The 27,866-nt window shown below is 31.9% G+C and overlaps 2 protein-coding genes across 3 annotated transcripts; both read right to left on the minus strand.

The window, feature by feature from the left end:
• Positions 1-281: 281 nt before the first annotated feature.
• LOC130810154 (galactinol--sucrose galactosyltransferase-like) lies at positions 282-10,358 on the minus strand. 2 transcript variants are annotated; one of them, XM_057676113.1, is made up of 5 exons: positions 8,457-10,358; positions 2,544-3,676; positions 2,024-2,201; positions 1,422-1,789; positions 344-1,154 (listed from the first exon to the last, which is right to left on the minus strand). In XM_057676113.1, exons 1-5 carry the CDS (start codon positions 8,479-8,481, stop codon positions 603-605), a joined length of 2,256 nt encoding a protein of 751 aa, XP_057532096.1. In that variant the 5' UTR covers positions 8,482-10,358; the 3' UTR covers positions 344-602. The 2 variants fall into 2 exon arrangements, with proteins under 2 accessions (XP_057532095.1, XP_057532096.1); XM_057676112.1 differs by lacking the exon at positions 8,457-10,358 and having other exon boundaries at positions 282-1,154; positions 2,544-5,953.
• A 4,734-nt stretch (positions 10,359-15,092) lies between these two features.
• On the minus strand, positions 15,093-20,598 carry LOC130810156 (serine decarboxylase). The gene is made up of 6 exons (XM_057676115.1): positions 20,347-20,598; positions 19,835-20,247; positions 16,956-17,187; positions 16,674-16,867; positions 16,428-16,564; positions 15,093-16,043 (listed from the first exon to the last, which is right to left on the minus strand). Exons 2-6 carry the CDS (start codon positions 20,190-20,192, stop codon positions 15,477-15,479), a joined length of 1,488 nt encoding a protein of 495 aa, XP_057532098.1. The 5' UTR covers positions 20,193-20,247; positions 20,347-20,598; the 3' UTR covers positions 15,093-15,476.
• Between the last annotated feature and the right edge of the window lie 7,268 nt (positions 20,599-27,866).

Genomic DNA, 27,866 nt, shown 5'->3' on the forward strand with positions numbered 1-27,866 from the left:
ATCACAAATCTTATCAAGCAATTTTTTAGCTAAGTTGAAGTGAAAGGTATATAGTATAACAAAATCAAAGAAGTAAGAGTATTAAGCTACTTAAAATTGATCACTTATATTTTCTTATTGAGAAAATAAATTCAGATAGCGGTAACTAACTAAGGATGCCTATGAAATCTTCTCTAAAATGATTTAGTGAATTATTTAAAATTGAATTTATTTTTTTTACTAAATTTCTTAAAATATTTTATCCGTATAAAATATAATCAATTTGACTATAAAGAATCAATCAGAAAATATTTTTTTGTTTTCACAATAAATTTATATATATCTGACTCTTTAAACTCCAAGAATATTGTTTAAGTTATAACGATTTCAATTGATTTTGTAGTACATGATCAACAAGAGCAAGACTTAAATACGCATGCATCACTAAAACAACAATAACTACACGGATGATTATATTAATCACTAATAAATATTAGGGTACATCACCTTGCTAATTACTCGACTAATAAAACTCTTCAAGTAATTAGTTTCACACAATACAATCCCAAATTGTTAGAAACAATCACAAAATCAAAGACGTCCTTTTAATACTACTTTCAAGCTCAATACAAGTACTCAACTGTGGAAAAACCAGTTGAGTCGCTGTTCCATGGCACTTGAACCAAAACCATGCTATCTTCGTACTCAAACTCCACGTTTTCTCCGTTAACTCTACAAGCTTTTGGTTTTCCTGATGCAAAGACCCTCATTTCTCCGGCACCTTTTATGCCAAGACAAACCCTCTTTTCACTTTCGTCTCTGATGTCATAAGACCTCACTGCTCCTCCACAGTTGAGCATGTTTATGAGTCCTATAGGAGCGAACTTCACATACTCCCAAGGTAATGTGGTCACCGGTGAGGCTACAATGAGCTCGTAATTAAATGGTTCGAGCGATATTTCGATTGCATCACATGGTTGTGAGAGGATTAGCTTCTTTTGTTTAGACATGTACATGGCAAAATATTCCGATTGGTGATCAGTTTGCCATTCTATGTCTTTTGGGCTAGTCTTGCATGAAATAGGTTTGGAATACTCCAAGTAACATTGGTTTCTTCTAAACTCGCGATTCCATCCTCCTCCTTGGCAGTTGAATACTCCGAGTACTCCATTAAACTGCAATATATGAATGCGCAATTTAGATAACATATGAAAGCAACCAATACTAAGAAGGAAGGAACTGTACTCGTAATAATTGTTTTGAGTATCATGAGTTAGCTTAGTGGTTGAAGACTTTTTCTTTCATACTTGTGACAACAGTTTGATTCTCCGCACCTATATGAAGGATTAATTTCCTTGTCTCCTTGCCCGTAAGGGACTCTTAAACCTAACCCGATCAATAAAATGAATAAATAATTGTTGGTCAGGCATATTATTAGTTACCTTGTTGAGGTTCCAAATCTTGAGCATTGTTTTTCCATCATGCAAGGGATCCACAAAAAGACAGTCCCTAGTAGGAAGTGCATAATAGTCACAACGCAGAATCGAACCATCGGGCAAGACGAGCCTTTTGAGCAACGGAATATTGTGCTTGCCAACAGCATCACTAACGTAAATTGGACCACCAGAAATCGCTCGAGAGGCAGCATGAAATTCAGCACAAGGGTGAGTTGATTGGAACATATCCCAGTCAGGGTGTATGAAGTTGCCCATCCATAAGCTATTATAGGCACAATGCACCATATGACAGCCTTGGAGCCAATATGTGCCATTTATATCTCCATATGGATCAGTTGGCCAAAAGTCATCCCCTATAAAAACAAGAATCCTAGTGAATATGAATATGAATAATGTAAAAGTTTTAACATGCAACATTTATAAGTCTTTTTAAATCAAAACTTGTTAGAGTTTATATATTAGTATTCCTTTTAAACTTCGTCCTATTGAAGAAAAAACCCTAGGTGATCATCATCCAAATTATTTTTTTGCGGGTTTTTAAGGTGAAAAGAACAAAGTCTAAGATCACAAGTAGATGTTAGACGTACCAACACGACCTAGACAGATAGTCTCGGTACCAAGAAGCATAAAATCGTTGCATTGCTCCATACTAGCAATTACACCATTGCCTTTGAAGTGTGTCCGTATGGATTCTGTTATTGCTTTGTAGTATTTCTTTGCAAGCTCAACTCTGCCTCCATAGTCTTCAGCCATCATCTCCAACAACTACAACATCACCATTAATTTGAATGAAAATACTCTTTTCAAGAAGTACCAATTTTCAAATACTCTTAACAACTTCATGTCTATTGACAGAGTATTACCTCAACCATCAGCATAATTAACAATTTTAAATTCAGAAGAAAATATTCCAAATAAAAAAGAGCTACTCTTGTAAAAGACCGCCTCTTGGTGGGACGACTTTAAATAAGGACTCTATATTCTCACAATATGTATGAAATGAGTTATTTATCCCATGTATCAGGCGCGTCTCCCGTTAAGACAGACTCATACAACAAATTATGTAAAAAAAAAATAAAGGGAAAAGGTATAGTATTAAAAGCTTACATGGATAACATCAATTTTGACTCCATCAATTCCACAAGCCTCTAGGTGAGAATGCAGACCTTCATAAAGTTCATGGGCCTTTTCAGGCTTGACCAGCCCAACACCATTATTAACAATTTTATCCACAGCTAAATCTTCCATGGTCATTTCAAGGCCCGGTGTAAGTTTTGGGCCTACAACTTCAGCTTCTGGAAGGCCTGGAACATTGGGCCTTACCCCACCCCAATAGCCCATAAAAGCATGCCAAACATATACATCTTCAACAGTCTTAAACTTCTCTTTAAGGTCCCTTATAAAGGCCTTCATTCCCATATTAGGCCTATTTGGGCTTTTATATTCCCTGAACTTATAGTTTTCCTCATACTTGATCAACCTACATGGCATTTGCTCACCGGCCGAAGTCCGATTCATCCCTTCTTGATCAGTGATTGGGTCAACGTCGTGGCATATCGATTGCCACCCGTCATCAATCAAGACGAAGCCCGGTGGGACACCATTTTCAACCAATCCCTTAACACCCTCCAAAACTCCTTGGGGTTCCACTTTAAGGTAAAATGCATCCCAAGTACACCAACCAAATTTTCCCACTATTTTTGGAGGACATTTTTCTTCCAAAAGTTTGAAAGTTCCTAAATGAGCCTGGACTTCTTTCATGGTATCCTTAACCAACTTAAATGGGTCAGGCCCAGATCTTATGTATAAGATTGTCTGAAATGAATCCCCAATTACTTTTGTGGACCCACTCTCTACACACATATCCACATAATCATCAATTGGGCCGGGCTGAAGGGACGCCCTAAATGGGCCTTCAATTAACGGAAGGATCACAACATAGGGTCGGCCCAAATCTTCATCCGACTTATCAAGGATAAGAATTTGAGTCTCATACTCAAGGTCACTTCCATTAAGCCCAGTCCAATGAGTAGTCCACCATACTTTAAACCTGAAAATACTCATAAATGGAATACCCTTCAGTTGGCCTATAGGAACGACATGCCGAGATTCGGGCTTTTGACCACCAAAGCCGACAAAAAGACCATCAAAATCCAGCTTACTACAAGCCGTGACGTTAGACGGTACGTTGGATAAGATCACATGACCATTCACCATGAAGTTTGATTTCTCCAAGGTAACTGAATAACACATGTCGCAACCATCATTGTCAGCCAGAACATCAGACAAATCGGAACTTTTTTTGCTCAAACTTGGAGCCATACTCATGAACTAGTTGGGATAATAACTTATGTACTAATAAAAGCTCAAAAAAAAGAACTTTGAGGATGAAAAAAAGATTGATAGAATATGGGCCAAAATGGGTATTTAAGGAATGTAACAACAATATTCACAAGTGTTTAAGAAAAAGAAGGAATTAACAAGTTTATAGTAGAATTTGGTAGAAGTTTTGAATAGAGGTTGCTTGAAGGAGAATGTAGGAATATAGTTTGTAGGATAAATAAAAGGATGAGATTCAAAGTTATGGTTGGGTTTTGGGAGTTACCAAAATATAAAGGCATTTATAAAAGTTTGAAATGCTAGATAGTAATGATGCATAAAATGTGGTGGTTGGCCAAGGTTATGAAGGTGGTGGGGTCAAATTTTGTTTAAAAATATTGAAACACAAGTTCATTGCCTCCATAAAAGCTTTGTTGAAATTTGTAGAAATATTTTAGTTGTGTGAATTGTCTGTCATCAAATGGGTCCTACTTTATGATTTTTCTAAGGCCTACTCTAATTTGAATTGAATGGCACAATTTTTAAAATAAACTTTTGTACTTTTTCTAATTACGTATGAGGTTGAGGAGAGATTATCCGTGGACATGGTCTATGCATATTTATCTATTAGATCATTCACTAATGGTACGTTAAGTGCGTGGCAATCCTCTTTTATTAACACCTAATTCTGGTAATTAATATTCTTATATTGTAGAATTATATACTTCGTATTAATTTGGAATTTGAAAAACATATCTCTAAGAAAAATTCAACAATTATTTTAGTAAATCAACAATATATGAGCAATATTACAATAAGGTAAAGATACTAAGTCAAAACTTATTAATTAATTAATAGTGATCAAGTAATACTCCCTCAGTAGCTCTCTTGTGGGTTAGTGGTAGAAAAGGCAAATTTCCAAAACTCTAACGGGATATCAAACGGTCCGAATGATAATGATTCTATTTTAATAGGAAAATTCTTGACAAGTCAAATGATTATACTTATTCTCCTCTAATTATTCTTATTTTCTTCACAAAATTCATTTCAATATATTATTATATTAAAATGTCAAATGTGATATTAGATAATGAAAAATTATGAACATAATTTTGTTTTTTATAATTAAAGTTTCATTGCCATGGAAATAACATGATACATTTCATGAAAATTTACACTGCATATCGTTATTATTACCATCATTCAGTACCAACAACTAAACAGGCCATAAGTACCAATATTGAGACCTCTTTTATTACGAGAATCGTGGGTTAGCCTTGTGATTGTGGTTTTCCCTTTTACCCGTGTAATATAGGTTTCATTCTAATCACTATAAGAACGATTGATTTATTCTCTTTCATATCTGTAGAGATTCTCTTTTTATTACACGGTAAAATGCAAAAAAGAGAAGGCTAAATGAGAATCGAACTTAAACCCTACCCGAAGAAAGTGGTACTTGCTCCAACTGAAACAAAACTCGATTCTATAGACATAATACATATACAATAAGCTAAATTAATTAAATGAACCATACTCTAAATTGATTTTGTTAATTATTACCCCTTTGCCCCTAAGAAATTGTCACCCTTTTTTTTTAAGTTCATCTTTTTTATTTTGCTATAATTTCTTTTTATGGAAAAATTCACATCACTTTTTTTATTCTCAATGCATATTTCAACTTTCCTTTAATAGCATCTACAGAATTTAATTGATCCCAATATTTCTAAATTTTGGCATATTATACAATTATAATAATTTTTGGTAGGAAAGGAGTATTGGTATTTATTGGTTATATAGTTGGTTATATACATTAGTCATTTAAAAAATAAATAGAAGATCAAACCTTTAAAAGATTAGCACCAAGTGGGATATAAAAAATTACACAAATTAAGTTTTCCTAAAATTATTATTAATGAATATTAATTGTTTAAATAAATGAGTCAGGGTCATAATCCTGTAAGATCTTAAAGAGAGCTGTACAAGGCAGCGACACTCCCACGTGTTATCTCCACTAACGTGCACCGGCCCTTAACTCCGTGTGTTACAGATCAAATAGAGGATTCTGGAAAAGACACGTGGCTAACTTGTCATTCAAGATACTCCACTGTATAGTGTTGGAACTTGGAAGTTGGAAGTATAGCTCACCATAACTACCTATCGTTACGATTCAACTACCTTGCCTGGGTGCTGACGCCACTCTACAGTCATTTTAATAAAGATATACTTCATCTTAATCTCTTTTTAATTTGTAATATCTCTAATATTACAATTTTAAAAATTATAAAAAAATTTGTTTGTTTTTACAGTTATTTATTAGAGTAAAAGTTGACAAAAAAGTCGAAAGACAATGAAAAACTGCAATTAGTCAATGAGTAGCCTTTTGGTTTTGACTTTATCAGCTTAATAGTCATTTACGAAAATATTTTTTTGTTTGATCAACCAAAATATCAACTTTAAAACAAGTGAAAAGTCATTTTCTAAACGCACTCATTGAAATTAATCTAACAATATTTAAACAGTAAATAAATAAAAAGGTTAAAGTGATCTTGTCTTAATTAGAGCATGTATTAATTTTTCATATAAGATCATGAGTTTGATTGTCATTGCTAGCCCTTCTTTTCCAAATTTGATTTTCTTTGCATTGTATAATTAGTTTTTATAAAGACAAAAAGAGAATATTGATATAAAAAAATAGCAACAAAAAATGAGGTCTCAACCTTGGTATGAACCGACAGTTAGTGGTTGAAAAGCAGGTAACGCAAATTGTGTTTGTCTTGATCGAACACGTTAGGGTTAAGCAATTACCCGTAAATAACGAAAACAGAAGCTTCAGGAAGTGATGTGTACCAATGAATTCACAACACTACCACTTTTGCTTGATATTAATTGTCACTTTTGACGATTCTTTTGTGTTTAATTTGTGCAAATAGTCGGTTTGATAGCAAAACAATGCAATTAGCTGGAACATCTTTGAGACACTATAATCTCAATTCAGTTGAACTAATAACACATTTTCCCATGTCTTTTAAGGCTTAACTATACTATTTTATAAATTTGTATTACTCCATCTATTCATCATAATTGTTTTATTTTTTTGTCAAATAATTCTAAATGTATTATTTCTATTTTAAGTATGTTAATTATTTCAGTTTACCATTATTAAACTTAGTTTTTTTATATCTCTATATTTACTAACCCCATTTTACCCATATTAAAATTTAAAAACATTACGCTTTTTCACTTTTACATGTGGTCTCATTTGACCAACTAAAAATGATAAAAAGTCAAATAGAACACATTAGATGAATAGGAGCAAGTATCTTTTATTCTGAGTATAAGATCCAGAATTCAATTCTCACGTAACCCTTGTTTTTTTCTTTGTCTACGTTATAATTAAAAAATATTATCTATTATTCTTGTTGAATATCGTCGGTGATGGTGATCTTTAGTTACTTCGTCCAATTCTGGAAACAGGGAGGAAGATTCAACTACTTTTGTTTAATTGTGTGATGGGCATGGGTATTACACTTGTGTGAATGTGTCCTCATTTATTTGATTGTTTTCTATCCCCAACGATTTTATTCTATTTGTTTTCGGCTCAAAAACTAAAAAATTATATATAATTGGTTAAAATAGTGTATGTAGTAAAGTTATATCTAAAAATAAAAATTAAAGAAAATGCACATTAAAACAAATTAAAATAGAGAATGAAATAATTGAGTGTCACAAAAGAGTATAATTTTGTTTTAATGCGTTTGGCCTTACTTATTTTACAAACAAAATGCATCAGCCAAAAGCAATAATAACATATCTCTAGCTATGTAAACCGAACTTGTATATTCAATTCAAAGGCGCAATTAGGGGTGCTAGGGTCCACCAAGACCCCTTTTTATTTTTTAATTTTTCCTTTTATGATAATAGACTAATAGTTATGAAGGACTTTTATGAATTAGCCTCACAAACAACCATACAATGATCAAACACAAATTCTCACACGAATTCTTGTGAGAGAAGGTCCCTTTTAAGAGACCATTTCTAATTGAATCGGTCTATTATATATTTTTAAAAATATTGTAAGTAGACATTAAGAATAATATAAGTAGACATTTAAGATATTAAAACTAAGCATTAATAATACAGTAAGTAAATATTTAGGATAATGTAAGTAGACATTACGAATAAAATAAGTATGCATTAATCTTTAATGGGTTGGGTTTGAGATACGTCTCTAAAAGAAATGGTCATTTTGACTTTGCCACTGATAATGATGTTTAACTTTGAGTTCAAGTGTTCAACTTGGCAATTTCAAGGAAAAAAAAAAGCTCCTAATATTTTGTAGTACCAAATTAAATCATGTTTGACTTCGAGTTCAAGTGATCAACTTGGCTATTTTAAGAAAAGAAAACTCTCAATATTTTGTAGTACCAAATTAAACTAAATCATGACTGTTCAAGTGTTCAACTTGGCTATTTAAGGGAAAAAAAAACCAAAAAACTCCCAATCTTTTGTAGTACCAAATTAAACTATCCAAGTGATACCAATATACTTGAGGTAACATGCATAGAGCTCTATAGCACTTAACAATGTTAATTCAGGGTTACTAAATTGCATAGGTGTGATTAAAAGTGAGATAAAATGAGAAAAACTGTGTGAATAAGAATTAAAAAAGCAAAGAAATGTTGCAAAATTAAAGGGACATACTATAACAAAATGCTCCGTCTTTCATTGTTGAAGACTCTTAGTCTCGTAATAAGCTTCAAACGAAGCACACCCGCCACACAGCCGCAGGGCACAGCTCACAAGGATAGACATTGGTTTCATCCAGTGTTGAGGCGCAGAATAATTGTCATCAAAGATAGGTAAATATCAGATGAGAAAAATAGACAGTTTCAACAGGGATATCGACCTCACAGCTCACGTACACAAAGTTGCCATCAAATTTACATATGTTAACGAGTCCATTGCCATCGAATTTACATCCATACAATCAATACATCTAGCAACCTTAACCATAGGAAGAAAACAAGGAACCTAAGTCCTACATATCGAAGGCGTCACTGCTGCCATTTCCTAGCAGCAGTACGAACCAAACTCAAAATTGGAAAAGGCAAGCTGAACAAAATGCAAAAATTTTAAGAGTAGTCAAATAGCAGACTTTCCAGGCATAGATAAGGATGTAATAGGAATAAACAATTGACAGTAATAACTATGAAATTTAGTTGCTTTTGCACCAAAGCAAATGCTCAAGAGCCTGTGTCATGTTGAAAATACAGAAAAAAGAACCATTACCATTCAAGAAGTCAGTGACACGAATTCACACTCCACAACTTAACTGAATCTGATTTCTTTCATCGTAGTTTTTATTTGTGTTTGAACGAGTTTTTTTGGGGGTTTCATGTTGTTTTAATAGTTCATGACATCTAACACATAATATATAATACAACATAAATACTTGCATATACTAACCAAATAATCCATAACGACCCTACGCCCAACACTCACTAGTAGACAAGTTCAGGGATGAGACGGGTTCGCTATGGGGCGGGTCAGAAGCAGGTTAACATTAGTGAGTCGCAGGTCAATTAGTTCAAAAGAAAGGTTTTGGCATACCTTTCATTATAATGACAAATTTACACACAAAGAGATCCAAACATACAGTAAACATTGATCAAAATGTAATATCTGCATCTAATCATAGCTAGGAATGGTTAATGGGGCGTTTTCGTCCATCTGATCAAGGGCTAAGTTATAATAATTGGGTTCTTAAAAGAACGGTTTATTAATGAGATGACTCATAAGTCATAATTGAGCCTCATTTACCAGGCTCAACAATGGATTCGTAGATACAGGATCACTATTCTCTCGCTTCTCCTCCACCCAAAAAACCTAAGACATTCATGAATTTCTTCTCTCTTTGAAACCCTTTGTAGTTTCACTTTAAACTTTAAATAACGCTTGCACTAGAATACTAAGACTATTCCATTTTTTTTCTCTAGTTTGCTTAATGGTAATTGCAGGAATCTAAGTTCTAGTCATTGAATACTCCGTTTCTGCAGATTTGAAATTAAGGACTCTATACCGCTCCAATTGTGTACCTCTTGAATTGCTTAGAGTACATTGATGATTTGGCCAAGATGAGCCTATTTTGCATTTGTTGTATACATGTGGTAGCTTGATGGTTACAACTTTAAAACCTTGTAACTTGTCTCTTATTATTGTAGGTTGGTTCTTTGCGTGAATGATTTTGCATGTTGTTTTGTTGCGAATTTGTAATTGTATTGTCTGGAAACTAGTTATTATCCAAACTGTTGGTTTAACCTGAAATTTGTTTGATAGAAAACATTAACCACTATCACGATGTTCAATTTGTGCAAATGTCTTAATAGTTGTCATTGGACTTTGAAACTGCAAAAGTTGTGCTATATTTAGTTACAAAGCTTACATTTTAATTGATGTTTATTTTATGTTTGGATCTCTTTGTGTGGAAATTTGCTGTCATAATGAGAGGCCCACCAGCGACCCACTTTAGAAATAATTGACCCGCAACCTGCCCTGGGACCCACATGACCTATGACCTGCTCCTCAACTGTAAATACATCTGCTACCCCCCCCCCCCCCCCCCCCCCTCCCCATCTTGCCCCGCCCTGCCCATCAATTGACTAGGTGTAATCACAGCAATTTCAAAGGATTATGACAATTGATAACAGATGAGGCATTTGGAAAAGTTTAACAGTAGTGGTTAATGTTTATTAAAAATTCAGTTCAAATGAGCAACAAAATTGAACATAAACAGTAACTAGTTTCTAGCAAACACAATCATATATTCACAATCATTCACACAGAGAACCCATCCAAGACCCAAGAATCAAACTGGCAATGATATGAGAGACAAGTTTCAAGGTTTTAAAACTAGATCTAAAATCAAAGCATTAACCATCAAGCTATCACATGCTGACATGCATACAAAAGATGCTCATCTCAACCAAATCATCAATCTCCTCGAAGCATCTCAACTTCCATTACCAATTTATGAGTTTGGGGGTACACAACTAAAGCCCTTGCCTCCAAATTGAAACGGAGTATTCATTGAGCAGAACTTGCAACAAAATTTATGGAAAATTCGTTCAATTACTGTTTAGCTAACTAAGGGAAACAATGGAAATGTCTTAGTACCCTAGTGCACGAGTTGATACTTGATAGTGAGAGTGCAAAGGATTTCAAAGAGAGAATAATCCAAAGAATTTCTTGGGTTTTGGGGTGAAAGAGAATAAGAGAAGCGAGAGAATAGTGACCCTTAAAATTTTTTTACAGACAGATTATTGACGCTTTTAAAGAGGCTCAATCATGACCTACCCCATCAATGACCACCCCACAAAGAACCCAATTATTATAAGTTAGCACGTTGATTTAATGGACCAACTCTCCCCACTAACCACCCCTACTCACTTGAGACCAATAGTAGTGAATTTTAACCTAATCTATTTACGTTAATCATTATAACCTTTATTTCCCCTATTGATCGTAATGATAGCACCCATACAGCTTTACTACACCCCCAAAATTTGTTCAATTTTAATAATTAGAAAACCAATAAACATTTTGAAATCATTTGTTCAATCCTCGAGAACACAGCCAAATATTCATAGGATATCCGCAGATAAATCCTTGAAAGCTATGCAGATGCTTAAAACTTCATCAAAAACATTAAATTTGAGAAACTTCATTTGAAGTTGTTGCTATCTACTCCTCAGTCTCAAGATTTATTCATAAATAACCACTTAGTAAATAGGTAAATAGTTAGTTGTACACTATTCTCTTCAACCAAAAACATTATTAACAAGTTAACTCATTATTAATCGATAAATATCAATTTGAACAATCAAAAATCAGTTTTCAGAAGTAACGATCAGCAAAAATTTGATTTAATCAACAAAAGTAAGTTGCTCAAAGAGACCCATATACAAGTGGACACTAAGTTGTTGTTAGTCAAGGGGTTAAGCCTGATATGTCATCAGTACCCAAAGAGACCAATGAAACAACCTAGTTTGGCAAGTGAATGAAGGTGAGCCAAATTTTGTCAAATTTTAATTACTAGAACTAGAAGCTACTAAGTAGCCTACGAATGGTGTTTTTAAAACCCACAGCTATAGTAGAAACCTACAAGCAGCAAGCCCTAGTAGTAGGATTACATTCCAAGCTATAGACTATTACTCAACAAAACATATAATCTCTTAATTTAACTTATAGAATCAGATAAGGCCTTAAGTATATAATACAAAGGGTAATTAGAGCATAGTGTAACAACAAGTCCGCATCGCATCGCATCTGTCGCATTGTAAAGATCGTCAAAACAAACGAATTGAAATTTTCCACGTTTAAAGGTGTTAAAAAACCGCGTTTTAGGCCATAACAAGAGAGATCTTATGATTCAACCGATGTTTAGGCATTAAGATAGTCACATCACTTTCGTTACCGCATCACTATTCCGTTACCGCGATCGCAGCCATTACCGCATTTTCACACTATGATTAGAACATCACTAAGTAATCAGAATTTGTATCAAGTTATATGGTGAATAATTTCACAGAAATATAATTATGAAAAACACCTTTATATTTAATTCCAAAGCACCAATTATTAGATAAGTCAAATTCAAGCCTAACATAAGCACTCAAACACAATCACGGAAGCTGCAATACACAAACACATAATAGGAAGCTACAGATTATAATAAAGAATCTTACAGGTAAAATAAGACTCATAGCCAAGAATCATTCAATTATAAGTTATACGCACTAGAAATCTCATCAATATTCATCTCAGTATCGTCTGCAAGCACATCATCATCTAAATCATCCATTATACTAACCTGCTTTAAGTTCATCGAGAGTCTATCATCTTCAGAATCACTCTTGAACAAGTACTTATCGTCAATGTCTCGAAAATTCCTCAAAAGGAGCAACCTTATTCTTCTTTCCTCTACAAGACTACAGCCAATTAGATCTCTTCCTTCAAAAGCACCAAGGGACATTTTTCACTCAATTTAGATCCAAAACCTTTTCCATTGATCATTAATGTAAACATCATATGCTCATTATAATCCAAAAATAAAGAACTAAAAATTTCAAGCGTCATTAAAGGGAGATAAATAATCTCTTTTCTGAAAAATCTCTAATGTCCCACTCATTTTTAGTTATGTGTTGGATTCGCCGAAACTTCACAGAAAATGCCAATGAAAGCTTTCCTTGGACAAATATTTCCAGGTCTTTTCTCGAGTCCAGTTACTGCCCACTCATTTTTCCAACTAACAAGCTCTATAATATTATGATCAACAACTACATAATCAGCCTTAGACTTAACTAACCTTAATACACTGATAATTATGCACCCAATTGTTCCTAAAATCCCATTGAAACCCTTAATTTTGACACTCATAATCAAGTTCAGGTAACAAACTCGGCAATTTTATCAGAATGTGCCTGAATATCTCTCCTCTACAAGCAATTGATCAGCTTCTTGGATCTAGCCCACAATGTTCCCTTACGATCATTTTACAAATCAAACAACTTAGAGGATTTTTGAAGAAAACCAGAGAGTTTATGGGGTTTACCGAGGATAATATGGCAGCGAATTATTTCAAGAAATCTAATGGAAATATCGTTTTCAAAATCAGATTAATTTACCTCCACTGAACGATGAATATGGAGAAGATTTTCCAAATGTCACTTCACACTTGCTCCAACTGAAATTCTTCCATACTCCCTTTCCCTCCGCCGAATTCAAGGTCTTGAATCCGCTTCATTATGCTCCTGTCTCGTACTTGTCGTTTCACGAATTTGGTTTGAATAGAGTATTTGAGAGTTTTTGCTCAAAATAGTATTTATGTTCAAAGAAACTAAATTATGCATCAACTAAAAAGATAAATAAATAGATAAAATCGTGTATAAATTATAAATTATAAATTTTTAAAATACCGTGAGAAAAAAAAGGTACAGTAAAAGTTTTATATTACGTTGGTTAGAGTGATGATGATGAATTGAATTGAAGAATTGTTTCTTTCGGATATAGCTCATATTCAAGTCATTATCTCATCACTCAAATTATCCAAATGTATTTATTTTTTTCGCCTCACAATCTTTCCTTCCGTGTCCCTTACTTAAGCTCAAAACAATACAAATAATACTAATAATAGTAACCGTAAAGAAATCAACATATTATTAAATACGAATATTAACTGTACTAAATTCATATTATTTGATAATATTAACCACAAAATAACTTTATTTATGTTTTACAAAAGTGATGTAGTTGTATTGTACAAAATTCTAACTAGAAGGGGTATTAGGATTTTTTTATTTTTTTTTAATTTGAAAGGTATTAGGATACATGGTATAATTGCAAGTAAAAATGAAATGTTTATTGTAATATCCTTATTGTATTAGGAGTTGATTTAGGCCTTTAATTTGAAAGGGTATTAGGAATTAGGATACATGGTATTATTTCATCTTCAAGCATTTGCATGTAACTTTAAGAGTTCGAATATCATAAATCTTGATAGCGAAACTCTGGATTCATGAACTATATAATGATGCCTAATTCATCACTTCATCCAAGTAAAAATACAAACCAAACATTTTTTGAAAATTTGAATAAAATAAGATGTTTTAACAACTTAATTCCAAAAATAAGTTTCGTAAAAACTTAATTTTCAAAATAAGCGTCCGTACATCCAAACCTAGCCTTGGAGTAAGTCGCTGTTACTAACAGCGACTTAAATTTTTTTTTTTTAAGTCGCTGTTAGTAACAGTGACTTAATGAATTTTAAGTTTTTAGTTCTCAGTTACTTCTTCATTCCAACCTACGAAGTTAAGAAGTTGATCAGTTAACCTTAAAGTCACTGTTACTAACAGCGACATAGGGAGTTGTCAACTCCCTAAGTCGCTGTTAGTAACAGCGACTTATGACTTTTAATTTTTTTTTTTTTTTTTTGTCTTTCGCTGTTAGTAACAGCGACTTACTCCAAGGCTAGGTTTGGATGTACGGACGCTTATTTTGGAAATTAAGTTTTCACGAAACTTATTTTTAGAATTAAGTTGTTAAATAATCTTATTTTATTCAAATTTTCACATTTTTCCTCCAACACTACTTAGTTTCATACTTAATATTGACTTATATAATTGGAGAAAAATAAAAGATAAGTAAATAAATAAAATTTATACAAATAAGTGAATTAACGGAATAAGTCATAAAAGAGACTAAAAATAGAAAGCGAAATCAAATATCAGTATTAAAAAAAGAATAATGTGAATTAAAACTTAAAAATATAAGAAGTCGGAATTTCAAATAAAACAGCATCGCTATTACACATAGATTGATAAAACATGTACATTTAGTACAATTTTCTTTATGCATCTCAAATATATAGCCCACTATTTTCCATATATATCTAAAAAGGTACAATAGTTCTTTACACGCTTACATAACAAATTGAACTTGTTCCTTTTACATATCAATCATTCCATCCAACTTCTAGCATTGAGATAGCAGATGCACACATTTCTAACGATATTTTCCGGACATCACACTATCGGCTTTGTAACGAAATAGCACGAGCACAAATAAGAAACACTAATAGCTAACAGCAACAACACACTGATACACTGTCGGAAGCAAACTACATAACTAAATACTACTTAAAATTGATGCCGCGCAAGAAGATTTTCACTGGTGCAATGGGCAAGCACAATTCTCATTGCCGATCTCAGATGCAACACATGGAGGTTGTTTGGCTCCATCCTTGAACCAAGTTGAACGTTTCTCGATTAGTTCTTCAAGGAAAGTATCGAGCTTCTCTATTGTAATATTAGGCATCACAACGACGTGAGCTATGTTTCCTTGGCAAGCCAGCTGCCAGCGTCGGATAAACTCTTCATCTTGAGGGCGCTCAAACACCACGGTACTGCTTAGCTCATTGAGCATAGCACTAATCCCAGCCTCTCTAAGACGGCCTTTCAGGTAGTGGGCGTTACGGAGGCATTTTTGAACCTCTTTTTGGAAACCACGGTAGCCTTTTCTGTTCAAGGTGTACCATAAGAATATGGGGGCATGGCCGTTCCTGCTCCCCATGATTGTAGCATCTCTTGAAGCTAGATATTCCACATTTCTCGATAAAGCGTTAATATGCTCCCTCCTTGTGATCTGAACACCACAAGGCATAGGGCATCCCACAAATTTGTGTCCAGACACACTGACGCTACCAATGGGCTTCTTAAATGTGACTTGTGGCGCCTGTTTATACAGAAACACCCATCAGCAGCAGCACAAAATAAATAAAGACCGACTTAAAGGAATTGCTTTCAATATTATAAAAAATAAAAGAAAAACTTATATAGGCGCAGAATGATTATGGTAGCGACAATTTAGACAATAAAACAAAGTCTTAAACTTGACACATATGAGCCAGTTCTGAGATTGGATTAAACATGTCATTAGCCCGATGCCAAGTGGGTCCTTCCTAAACAGGGTTCAGGAGGTAGATACACGCAGCCTTACCCTTGTAATAACAAAAAGATTGTTATGATTAACCTTGGATTGCAAACATCATCTACAATTTTACATAAATAAGCGCAAATGATTTGTTTAACTGAGAAAACTATCACATAGACCACTCACTTTTGTAACAAATGGCAACATAAGACCAAACAAGGCTCCATCACAGTGGATATAGAACCTATTGTGAGGGAAGCCACATTCTTCAAGAGTCTGTATCACAAGATCAAGATCATCAACAGCTCCTTTTACAGTAGTTCCTGCAATAAAAGAATTATAAGAAATCAAGACATTACTGAGAAGCACCATTAGTTCAACATTTTGACACATATTTTGGAATGTCCAGAGATATAGCAAAATCAAATTTACCTATGTTGACATTAATGATGACTGGTTTATCTTTGTTCTGGAGAAGCTTAGTCTTAAAATCAGTACAATCAACCTCTCCTGAAGCTAACGTCTCGATCTTAACACAGTCCATCCTATACATGCGTGCAGCTTTGAAGATGGAGTAGTGGGACTCTTTTGAGGCATATAAAATTCCGTCAGGAAACACCTCTCTCCTGAACAATTACCATGAACCATAGAGTATTAGAAAAATTATTATACCCTTGCGACAAACGTTCCAAGTTGGACACAAACTATACTTACCCCACAAGGATACCATGAAGGTTTCCTTCAGTACCACAGTTAGTAATATATCCCCAGTACTCATTTTTCTCAATCTCCCATAGCCGCGCAAACCAATCTAAAACACCCACTTCAAATTGCCTGGAATGCACACCATAGTTGCTCTCAATAAACGGATCGCCAAGGTTGTTTATTGAAAAATGTTGCAATTGACCCAAAGCACCATAGTCAAAGTCTAAGTTGTAGGGATATCCTGAAAATGGTGTAGAAGCCACATCAGATACATGCATGCATACATTAAAAATGATCCCAGACAAATGTAACCATAATAACAGCACGGACAGAAGCAGGATCAGAACACATCCTATGAATCTCCTAATTTTTGTCTATGTGCCATAAATCACTAGATGTCATCACTAAGTTAACAGGTTTTGTAGATAAGTGTTGAGACTTGATGACAAGGAGTGGTCTCAATTTCGCATGTCAGACTAAAAATTCTGGTGCAATTATGTCTCCGTTGATGAATCATGCTGAAATTCAAAAAAAGATGTTGCAACTTACACTTACATTCTATCAAAGAAAAGTTTAAAAAGCAGGGGAAAATAATGTTTTCCTTTAACTTTGATATTTTTCTTGTGTTTTGATATTCACTATTACTTTTTATCATAAAGGTTTTCTCCACACTTCCATTATTTATTCCTCTTTTTGCTCTTGATCCTATTGCCTTTGTTCCTTTTAATTGTCATCATTCATTTGGCTTTCTCTTCTAAAATTCATTATTTTTCAATATAATCATATGTTCATCAAATGGAAGACCTTATTCCCAGTTTTAGTCTATTACACTTCGACTTTATATTCAACTGAGGTGCAGTGTTGGGTATCCAAGCAGTGAAACTAAGACACGTAATTGGGACCAAAACTACAAATCTTTAATGAATACTAAGACACGTACCCATGTCCAGCACATGTAGCCAATTAACATGAAGTGCTTCACTCCAAACATCTCAAGTCCTCGGTAAATCATCACAAAACTCCGTTTTCTAGCAAACACTTCAAGATTTATTTATTGTCAAGCCCCAAACTAAAAGATTAATTTTATGAATGAGCCTCAGTTGAACTCTTAAATTGATTTTATGACTGGCCTTGATTTGTACCTCAAGTCCTCAACTTTTAAATAGAGTAAACAATAAGGAGTCAAGAATTCTATATGTTCTTTTATATGAACTCCGAATGACTTATGACATGTTAACCTCCAAGGAGAGACAGGTGTACCAAATAGGACATTAATAAGACACCACGATTAAGAAGTCTAATATAAAGCGACCACTTGAGTTGTGGTTAAGACTTCCAAACTTGCAAGAACCATATAATTGGGACACCTCAGCAGTTACTATTTAACCTGTAGAATAATGATAAAGTTGTGGCCCTCAACAAGAAATGATACATAAATTGACAAGCACTTATGGTCCATATTTGTGCAGCACATGACAAAAAAGAAAAAGTGCACAAAACAATCATCTAAATCTGATCTTCTCAGCTCTTCAGGATCTATTCTATTTTTACTCTTCTTTCATCAGAGTGAGATTAAAACTCTTTGGCAATAGATAACTAAGCCTAACAAGCATACAACATCAAAACTTATGTTTTATGGCCTTTTTGTTAAAAGAGAATAATAGGAGAAAAAGTAAGCTTCTACATCCCTAACTTTTTTCACTATAAAGAGCTTTACTAAGTAAATAAAAAAAAAGCTTAAGTTACACCGTTGAATTACAGAACCAGTCTTTGCAAGAGTAAAAGTATCAAATCAAAAAGTATCATTAGTGTTCATTCCAAAAGTATACTTAATGATATTTTTACTTCATATTAAAGTGGCTCATTAAATTATGAGTACCTTTTATATGTGGGAAGTTATTGACGATGTTTACTACCAAGGGTCAATCGTAAACAACTTCTTTGTAATCACTAACGAGGGTAAGGTTGTATACATCCGACCTCATAAACCCCCATAGGCGAGAGTTGTTTAATGGCATTGGGGGTAATAAAATGGAATGTTACTAAATGCATATCATCCATCAAAGTCAAAAAGAGGGTTTTCACTTCTTTTTTTTGATTGTAAACAAGGAAGTCTAGATTAACAAATATGGATTTGTAAGTTGCTAATAAGATAAACAATTAGAAAACCACGTACATATTTAGCATTTTCACTATTCATGTATAGATATCAACTTACAAATCAATGACTTACTAACTAGGATTTTTCCTATTGCAAACAAAACAATGCCAAAATAAAAGGCAAAAATAAAGAACAAATCCACCAAAGAACCCCTAGCCAAACCTCATCACAATAAAGAACAAGGTAGGCATAGCGGCATAGGCCATAGTTATTGAGTGCAATGTTTAGAATGTTCAATACAAATCCACCAAGGAACCCCAAGCCAAACCGCATCACAACAACAATTGATCTCATTTATTTAATTTATCATACAAAATTTCAGGTCTCACTAAAAGGAATTAACAGGAAAATTGATCCTGAACAAACATTTACATACTCCAACAAACAGGGAAAAATCTATAATAATAAGACCTTTGGAACATTCAACAGGGCAACGTATATGCTGAAACAACTCGACTAGCATCCTTGTTACAGATTACAGAGTTTGATAGTAATGGATTTTTTAATCAAATGACTTGTGTCATGACTTAAGCAGATTCAAAGAATATGATAAATGCAACACCACCACAAATTTCCCCTTAGCTTATTCTATGATTCTATCATCAACTCTAAGGTTTCAAGCTAAACACCAATAAAAAGTAACCGACTTATTTATTTCTTCAAAATGCACAAAAAAAGCTATAAAATGAAGAAAATTAAACGAAAAAGAACAAGAAAGAACAATTACCCAAATGATATTTGGTCCTCTCGATCAAACTCTGCCTGTACCTAGCCAAAACAGAAGCCATGTACGCCTCCTTATCGCCAGTAACATCATCATTATCCTCAGGTTCGGTAATATCAAGGCACGAAGAATGAACATTCCTCCCCAATACAATTTCTCTCTCTCCATTTTCAGTCGTTTTCAATTTCTTCACAACGGAATCATCGCCATTGCTGATACAAGAAACTCCATTTCCGTTGCAAACAACAGAAGGAATTGGTTCAAAAACAATAGCAGATGGATCTAAATCTTTGTTGTTCAAGATATCAACATTTTGGGTCAATTCTTTGGGTAAGACAAACGATCCAGCTAATTCTGCCATTCTCAAAAGGGGAAAACAATCTTGAAAAGTAGTGCTTTGATGCTGATTTTTAACTCTATAAAAGGGAATACAAATTTATCAAAAATCAATTCAGATTTGAAAAAATTGAAAGTAATAGAGACAAATATAGATAGAGAGAAATGAGAGTAATAACCTATTACGATTAATGGAGGAAAATGGAGGTGCGATCGTTGATCCGGAATGGGAGGGAAGAGCAAATTTGTTTATGTATGGATTGTTTGGATCCAAGACAATGGTGTGAGAATGGGGAGACTGCGTCCTGTTATATATAGTGTGCGAGGATTACATCCTGCTAGTGCTAGGCTACCCTTACGAGTTGCTACATTATTTCGCTTAATAAAATGTTAGTATGGTACAAAGACAAAACTAGAAATTTTAATTTGGGTCAAATATTCAATATACTCCAACCATTCTAATTAACTTCTAACGTTTATTTTTTTTAATTTAAAGTATTAATTTAATTTTTAATATTTTTAATTATTATGTATAATAAAAAATTATAAAAATTTAAAATTAAAAATCTTTGCAATGATACGAATCAAACAAAATCTCATTTAACTATGTTTTAACCTATACATTAAAAACTAATCATAAATTAAGAGTGATAAATGAATAGTCATTTTTCTAATGTTGTGACTAATTTGGAACAGACGAAGTATTAGCAAAAATTTATGTTCAGATGATGGCTTAGAGGATAAAATTATAGTTGGAGGCAGAAGGGTCTTTAAGGGTGTGCGAGGTGATAGACTGCATAGGGCTCTTATTTTTTCCTGTATATGAAAAAGCTAATCTAAAATAGAAATATATCAAGTTTGTTAATAAAATAAATATTCACTAGAAATAAGGCGCAAAATAAAAATTTAAGGCCTTTAAATTTTTCAACACGGCTCTACTCGAATGGTCGAAATACTAGCAAAAATTTATAGTCGGAGGATTATACACTAGCACAATAAGCTTGTAGTAAAATCACTTAAATAATGACAAGAACATAAATAATTTAATGCAAATTATATGTGATGCTCTTTCTATAGCTTTGATTGAATAAATGCAAAACTCTATTTGTACCGGTAAATGGTAGGAAATTTACGTGGATAAGATTAAAACTAACATAAAATGCATGTAAAAATTGGTGATAACATTCTTACAAAATATTAAAAGTAAATAGAACAAATTAAAATTCCACTGTTAACAAACTCAAACAAATAGATGTTTGGAAATATTATGATTTTCATTTGAAAATCTAATTGACTTAAATTTAATATTAGACAAGAAAATATAAATTTGGATTTGAGTCGATTTTACCCTTACTTTAAAAGTAGTTAAATATGAGAATTGAGAAAAACTACTCAAATTTTATCATTTTCAAATTATTTATTTATAATTTTGTAATTAAAAATAGAAAAAATTAACCATGAATAATCTCAATTTCAGGGCATGCCTAGAGTAAAATCGGATAACCGGATGACCAGCTATAGTAGGTAATTTACTAAAAAAGTAAAATGAAAATTAATGTAAAATCAGATAAAAATTTTGAAAATTTACATAAAATATTCTAAATAATAAAAAAATTTGACATTTTATTTTATTTTATCATTTTTTTATAAATAAACTTGTTTAGCAAGTCAACCGACTATTAGATTTATTCTAGACAAATACCCCTAAAGTTAAATTGTTTATTATTAATCAATAAGTAAAATTATTGTAGAAAAATCTTTAAAAGATCGGATTATTCAAGTAACTTTTCCTTATAAATAATACTCCATTCTTTTCTGAAAAACATATGCATACAGTAAGATTCTATGAACTTGGCTCCGCACAAAACATATATACCTGCCAAAGTTTTCTGCAACCTTTTCAGAAACAATTGGTAATCTTATTTAATAATAGCTGTGTTAAATTATAGAAGTACTTGCTACTGATTGTGATATTTTTTCATACAATATGTTACAGTTAGGTGTAAGTATTTTAGAACGAAAGAAGTACTATAGTAGGAGTATTTTTCTATGTCCCTTTCATTTTGCACCAATTTTTATTTTTATTTTTATTTGTTAAATTATTTTTGCACTCTGTTTTTTCAATTGTCTCGCTCTTCTTTTTATGCTATCTTAATTTTAATCATTTATTTTCATCTTTTACATATTTTGTCTAATTTTTCAACTTAATTTTCCTATTTAATAAATTTTATTTATTTTGCAGGTGCAAATTGAAAGTGACCAAGAGAATAGTTATTATTGTTGGATTTGAACTGATTCTCATCCGTCAAGCCTGAAGAAGATAAGTTTCCTATAAATAAATAAGATTGGTGTATCAAGGAGTAGGCAGTGGCCAATTTGCACAACAATTTACAGTATCGAATCGATTCCATGGTTATGTTATGCACCATGTGCTCAATTGTTACATTACCAAATTCGAGAATCTTTTGATAGATGTGTGCTCCCTCCTTCGCATTTAATTTGCAATATTTTTCATTTTGATACGTTTTACTTAATTTGCATTATTTTTATTTTTAAACTATGGTCCACCATTTCCTTTTAATCTCTCATCCATACATTTTAATTTTTTTTAATTTCATCCATACAATTCATTCTCTCTCTTTATTTATTATCATTATCCACATTTTTCTTTAAAAACAATATTTTTCTTTTTGATTCAATTTATTCAGGACAGAGAGAATACTGTATTAGTATATATAACGGGTGCTCAAATTACATTCTAAATTGATGAAATAAATTGAGTTGGACTTGTGTTTAGATTGGAGCTTATCGATAATAAGTAGACCTGTCAAACAAATCAGGTTGGGTTGGGTTCGGGTCATATATAAACAAGTCAAAAAATCCTTGTCCCAAACCCAACCCATTTAGTTAATTGGGTCGAAAATCACAACCTTTACCCAACCTGCAACAGATCAGGTTGATCTGATTTCGACCCACATAACCTATTTATAATTTTTTTGTTTTTGTTTTAAGGTTTTTAACGTTGATTAAATTTAATTTTTTAGGCTTTAATTTTAACTTTATGTTTTTTTTGTTTATTTTGTATTTACTATGAAAAATAAGAAAATATTAAATGAACTAGGTTTAGCTTATACTTATTGATTTAACTCAAAATTAACACATTTAATTAAAAGGGTTATACAGGTTTTTTTCAAGTTTAAAATTTTGACCTGAACCTAACCCATTTAATAAACATATCAAGTCAGGTCGACCCATTTAATTAATTGGGTCAAAAGTCTCAATCCAAACCCACTTATTTCGAGTTAGGTTCAGATCGGGTTAGTAGGTCAGGTCACCTTTTACCATCACTAATAATAGGATTAGACTCGCGTTTGAATTGGAGTTAACCAGTTTGGACCTTGGTCTTTTAAGTCAAATTTACTTTTCGGATTTTGATCTATTTTATTTGTGTCGAATTTGGATTTAATCGAACCAGTTGCACATTTTATATATAAATAGTGTTTCATATATTTGTTACTATTTTTGTAAATGAAAATTTATTACTGTTGAGATTGGTGACTTGAGTGTACACCACAACACCGTGGTGTGTCGAGTGTGTGTGATGAGGTGGTGCAAGATGAAGAGCTTATGAACCTTGGTGCTTGAACAAGGCAAGAATAAAGTGCCTCATGCCTTGAACCAGACAACAATTGTTCAAATGAGCACTTCATCTGGTCAGCAACCGTTGTTTGTTGCGGCACTATATGAAAGCTCCTTTACTATTGTGTTTGTGGGCTTTTTGCTCTAATCATTAGTTTATTACTCCTAGTATAAATAGGAGGTTATACTCTAACCATGTTGATTCTAATGACCTAACTAAAATAGTATTGAGTTTTTATGAACTTTAATTTTTTTCTACTATTAATTATAACTAGTTATTACTGAGGATGTAGTTCAAGTTAAGTGAACCTTATAAAATTATATTTTTGTTTGACATTGTACTTATTTCCGTTGTTCTTGGATGATTTTAGGGATAGAATTTGAATCATTAAACCCTAATCTTGTGTTATTTCATAAATAATAAATCAAAAAAAAAAAAACTTACTACAAAACTAAAAGGGAATAAATTAACCGCTTTGGATGGATCTTCACCCAAACTTTTAAGGTGGGAAAACAAAACAAATTAGTTGCAAAAGACAAAAAATCAGAAAAATCTACTACAAAGAGTCAATTTGATTCGTATCCTTACAATATGCTACCTTCTTTTCAGTGATTTTGTTTCATTTGATTTTTTGACACTATTTACAGTTCATTTTTTATTTCTTAATTTGTATTTTATTCTTAATCTGTAAATTAAAACACAGTTAAGTAGGATTTTATTTGATTCATCTTAATACAAGCACTGTTAATATCAACTTTTTGTAATTTTTATTTATGCACCCTTAGAGATATTAAGACTTCAATATAAATATTGACAAACGTGTCCAAATGAAATGAGATAAATTCATTTGAAATAAAGGGAGTACTATTTTGAGATCAAAAAGTTTGATTTTTTTTTCCCTTTAACACCTCGTTAAAGCTTTTTGTTTACCTTGTTTTTCATTTTTATTCATCAATTATTTTTAATTTACGAGTTAAAATATAGTCAAGTGAATTCTTATTTGATGTACTGTCAGAGATCAAGTCAGGAAAAAGATTAAATTCACTGTTGAATCTCTAGGACATGTAGTGTATTTAGGTATTAAAGGTGAAACAGTTTAAGTTTAAGTGTAATTATGAACAAAAATTAGGTAGTAAAAAATGTGATTTATCAATTCCACTACTTTATTTTAGGGTTTTCACCAATTTTCTATTACAGACTAGTATTAATAATGGTAATGAAAATTATTTATAATGTAATCATAAATTGTATCTTGTCATTTCCTTGGTATTGAAAAGTTGATATAAAAAATTTTTGTTCATAATGTTCCATCATCGCCTACTATCACATCTCTAAATGGTAATGCGTTTGAATGAATTTTGTAGAAAAAATAAGATAATTAAAGTAAAACAAACATAATCACTAACCTTATGAAGAGATTTTCCTTTTAAAATTATTCTTATTTTTTATTATCATTTCCTTAATGTCATCTAAATAAGAGTACTATTGAAATTTCCCTCGCTATGAAACATTTATCGATGAATATCCACATGTAAACTTTAATTACCTCTCATAAGTCATAATGACCCACCATTTTATCTTAACGTTATTATAAGCCAATAGAATCATAAATACTAATAAAACTCATGAAAAATAACAAATGTCATCCTTAAAAAGTCTTGACAAATAAAATATTATAGTGGGTGATAGTTAATTACATGATAATATTTACATAATTTAGAAGTAGTTTTTTTAAAAAAAATTAGATTTAAATTAGGTAAAGTATTGCTATAACTTATTATAACAATTTTATATACCTAACCTAGAATTTAATATATTTTATTGAATAAAAAAGTGATGTAATCAATAAATATTTTTTAAAAAAATCATACTTTTATTTTTGCGTTAAAAAAAGTCATGTATTCGATGAATTTAATCACCGTAATATATACTTGCATTATTATTTGAAATTATATTTTTATACATTTCATATTCATAAATTCATGCATTACATGAGTTTCTATACTAATTTCATAATATTTTACCTTTTTCTTCACTATCTTAATTCTTGTGTGATTGCACTTAAGCACAACAAAAAATATACAAAATAGTAAACTCAACAAAACAGTCAAACACAACAAAAAATATACAAAATAATTCAACCTATTTGTGATTTTCTTATAATAATCTCACCTATTGATTAACGATGAATAATTTCAATTTTAAGGGGTATTAGCCTAGAGTAAACTTGGGTAACCCAATGACCTGCTATAGTAGGTAATTCACAAAAAAAAATATACTGAAAATTACTTTAAAATTAGAGAAAAAATTGAAATTTACATAAAAGATTCAAAATAATAAAAAAAATTATAAATTTTTTTGAAATTTTTTTTACATTTTTTTCGATAATTTATTATAGTTTATGTTTTTACAAAAATAAAACTTGCTATAGCAAGTCATTCGATCACCGAGTTTACTTTAAAAAAATACCCTTTATAGTTGAGATTATTCATAATTAATCAATAAATGAGAAAAATCACAAATAAATTAAATTATTATAGATAATTTTTTAAAAAATACCAAAAACCACCCAAATGAAAGAAACACTCCCACCACGTTGAGAATCTACGAAGAAATATTCACCGTAAGATCCAGATATTTATTAAAGATTAAAGGGTATAGATTAACAAGGGGCCCAACAAAACAAAAGGACAAATTTTGAATATTCAATTAGGATTTAGGACCATATGAATATGCACACAATGATCATTGAGATATCAATGAATTCATAAACTCGATATCATGATCTACCATTCAATAAAATTAGCTAATATTATTGTATGAAATGGCTTCAAATATAAAATAAGTCTATAATTAGATTATTTTTTATTAATTATTTTAAGATTATAAGTAATTATTTTAAAATTATAATTAATTATTTTAAGAATATAAATAATAATCACTTTATATTTTTGAGTGTTCATTTTAACGTTATGAGTGATTTTTTAAAATAGTATATGTACATTGAATCAGCTCAATAAAAATAATCTCACAAATAGTGATTTGAAAATTTGTATTACCCCTTAAAAATCTGTGATATTAAAATTTAAAATGTAGATACTTATGAGAGATCGAGAAATTCTCCATTTATTGTATTGGAATTGGTTTAAGTGACAATTTGGCTTTTTTAATGGGTAGAGCTTTGGTGTAAAAAAGTTTACTTTACTTTTCACAACTTTTTGTATATCTCTTATAAATTACAATTTTTTATTTAATTTATTTTCACTAGAACAACGAAATTACCAATTTCATAAAATAGAAATGTATGCCCAACCTCAATGATACAACAAATATGGGTATGAGCCACGAGCTCTATCAACATTCCTTTCTTATAAATTATTATTTTTCTCTTTAATTCATTCTCATTGAAACAGAGAAAATACCAATTTCTTGAGATAGAAATGTATGCCCAACCTCAATGAAAAGAGGAACACGGGTCCGGGCCACAGGTCCATCAACTTTATCCTAAATAATTTGGCCTTTGATGCGGCCCGCGTGCACTTTTTTTAATGTCTCCTCATTACAATGTAAGGTCACTTACCCATTTGCCCATTCATTACTACTAATGTTACCATGAAATCTCACTAGATGTTTAATGTTTTCCATTTTACATAATTAAAATCATTAAATTATTTGTAGCATATTTAATTTTAATGTATATTTTAATAAGAGTGTCATGGTATCATTTATTTAATTTATTTATTTATTTAAATTATTAACGTCATATTACTTAAATACCCTTTGACCTTTTGTGTTGACTTTGACTTTCGGTCAACGGGCTTTTTCTGGATTCCCCATCTTCCTTGAATGGCCCATGGGCCAATTATCTCTAAGAACCCTAACTTCCCATAAGGAAATGACCATCAAGTTGACTCACCTCCCCACTCTCCCACAATGCATGGTTCTCCTTGTTTCGAGTTTGGTAACTGCCCATTACTCCCATGATACTCCACCTCTTCTCAGAAATAACTTTCCTTCCTCACCATTATAAATAGGGGCTACCATCAAGAAGGGAGGATC

This window comes from Amaranthus tricolor, chromosome 4 (genome assembly GCF_026212465.1).
Source record: "Amaranthus tricolor cultivar Red isolate AtriRed21 chromosome 4, ASM2621246v1, whole genome shotgun sequence".
Classification (NCBI taxonomy): domain Eukaryota; kingdom Viridiplantae; phylum Streptophyta; class Magnoliopsida; order Caryophyllales; family Amaranthaceae; genus Amaranthus; species Amaranthus tricolor.

What these genes read in the sequence shown, in the direction of transcription:
- LOC130810154 (XM_057676112.1), bottom strand. Translation starts at nt 3,764, where the DNA reads ATGAGTATGGCTCCAAGTTTGAGCAAAAAAAGTTCCGATTTGTCTGAT. An exon ending in TCAAAATTGATGTTATCCAT is followed by an intron (nt 2,202 to 2,543) that starts GTAAGCTTTTAA and finishes GTGATGTTGTAG; the next exon opens with TTGTTGGAGATGATGGCTGA. An exon ending in AGATTTGGAACCTCAACAAG is followed by an intron (nt 1,155 to 1,421) that starts GTAACTAATAAT and finishes CATATATTGCAG; the next exon opens with TTTAATGGAGTACTCGGAGT.
- LOC130810156 (XM_057676115.1), bottom strand. Translation starts at nt 20,192, where the DNA reads ATGGCAGAATTAGCTGGATCGTTTGTCTTACCCAAAGAATTGACCCAA. An exon ending in GAGGACCAAATATCATTTGG is followed by an intron (nt 17,188 to 19,834) that starts GTAATTGTTCTT and finishes CACCATTTTCAG; the next exon opens with GATATCCCTACAACTTAGAC. An exon ending in TGTTGCCATTTGTTACAAAA is followed by an intron (nt 16,044 to 16,427) that starts GTGAGTGGTCTA and finishes CTGTATAAACAG; the next exon opens with GCGCCACAAGTCACATTTAA.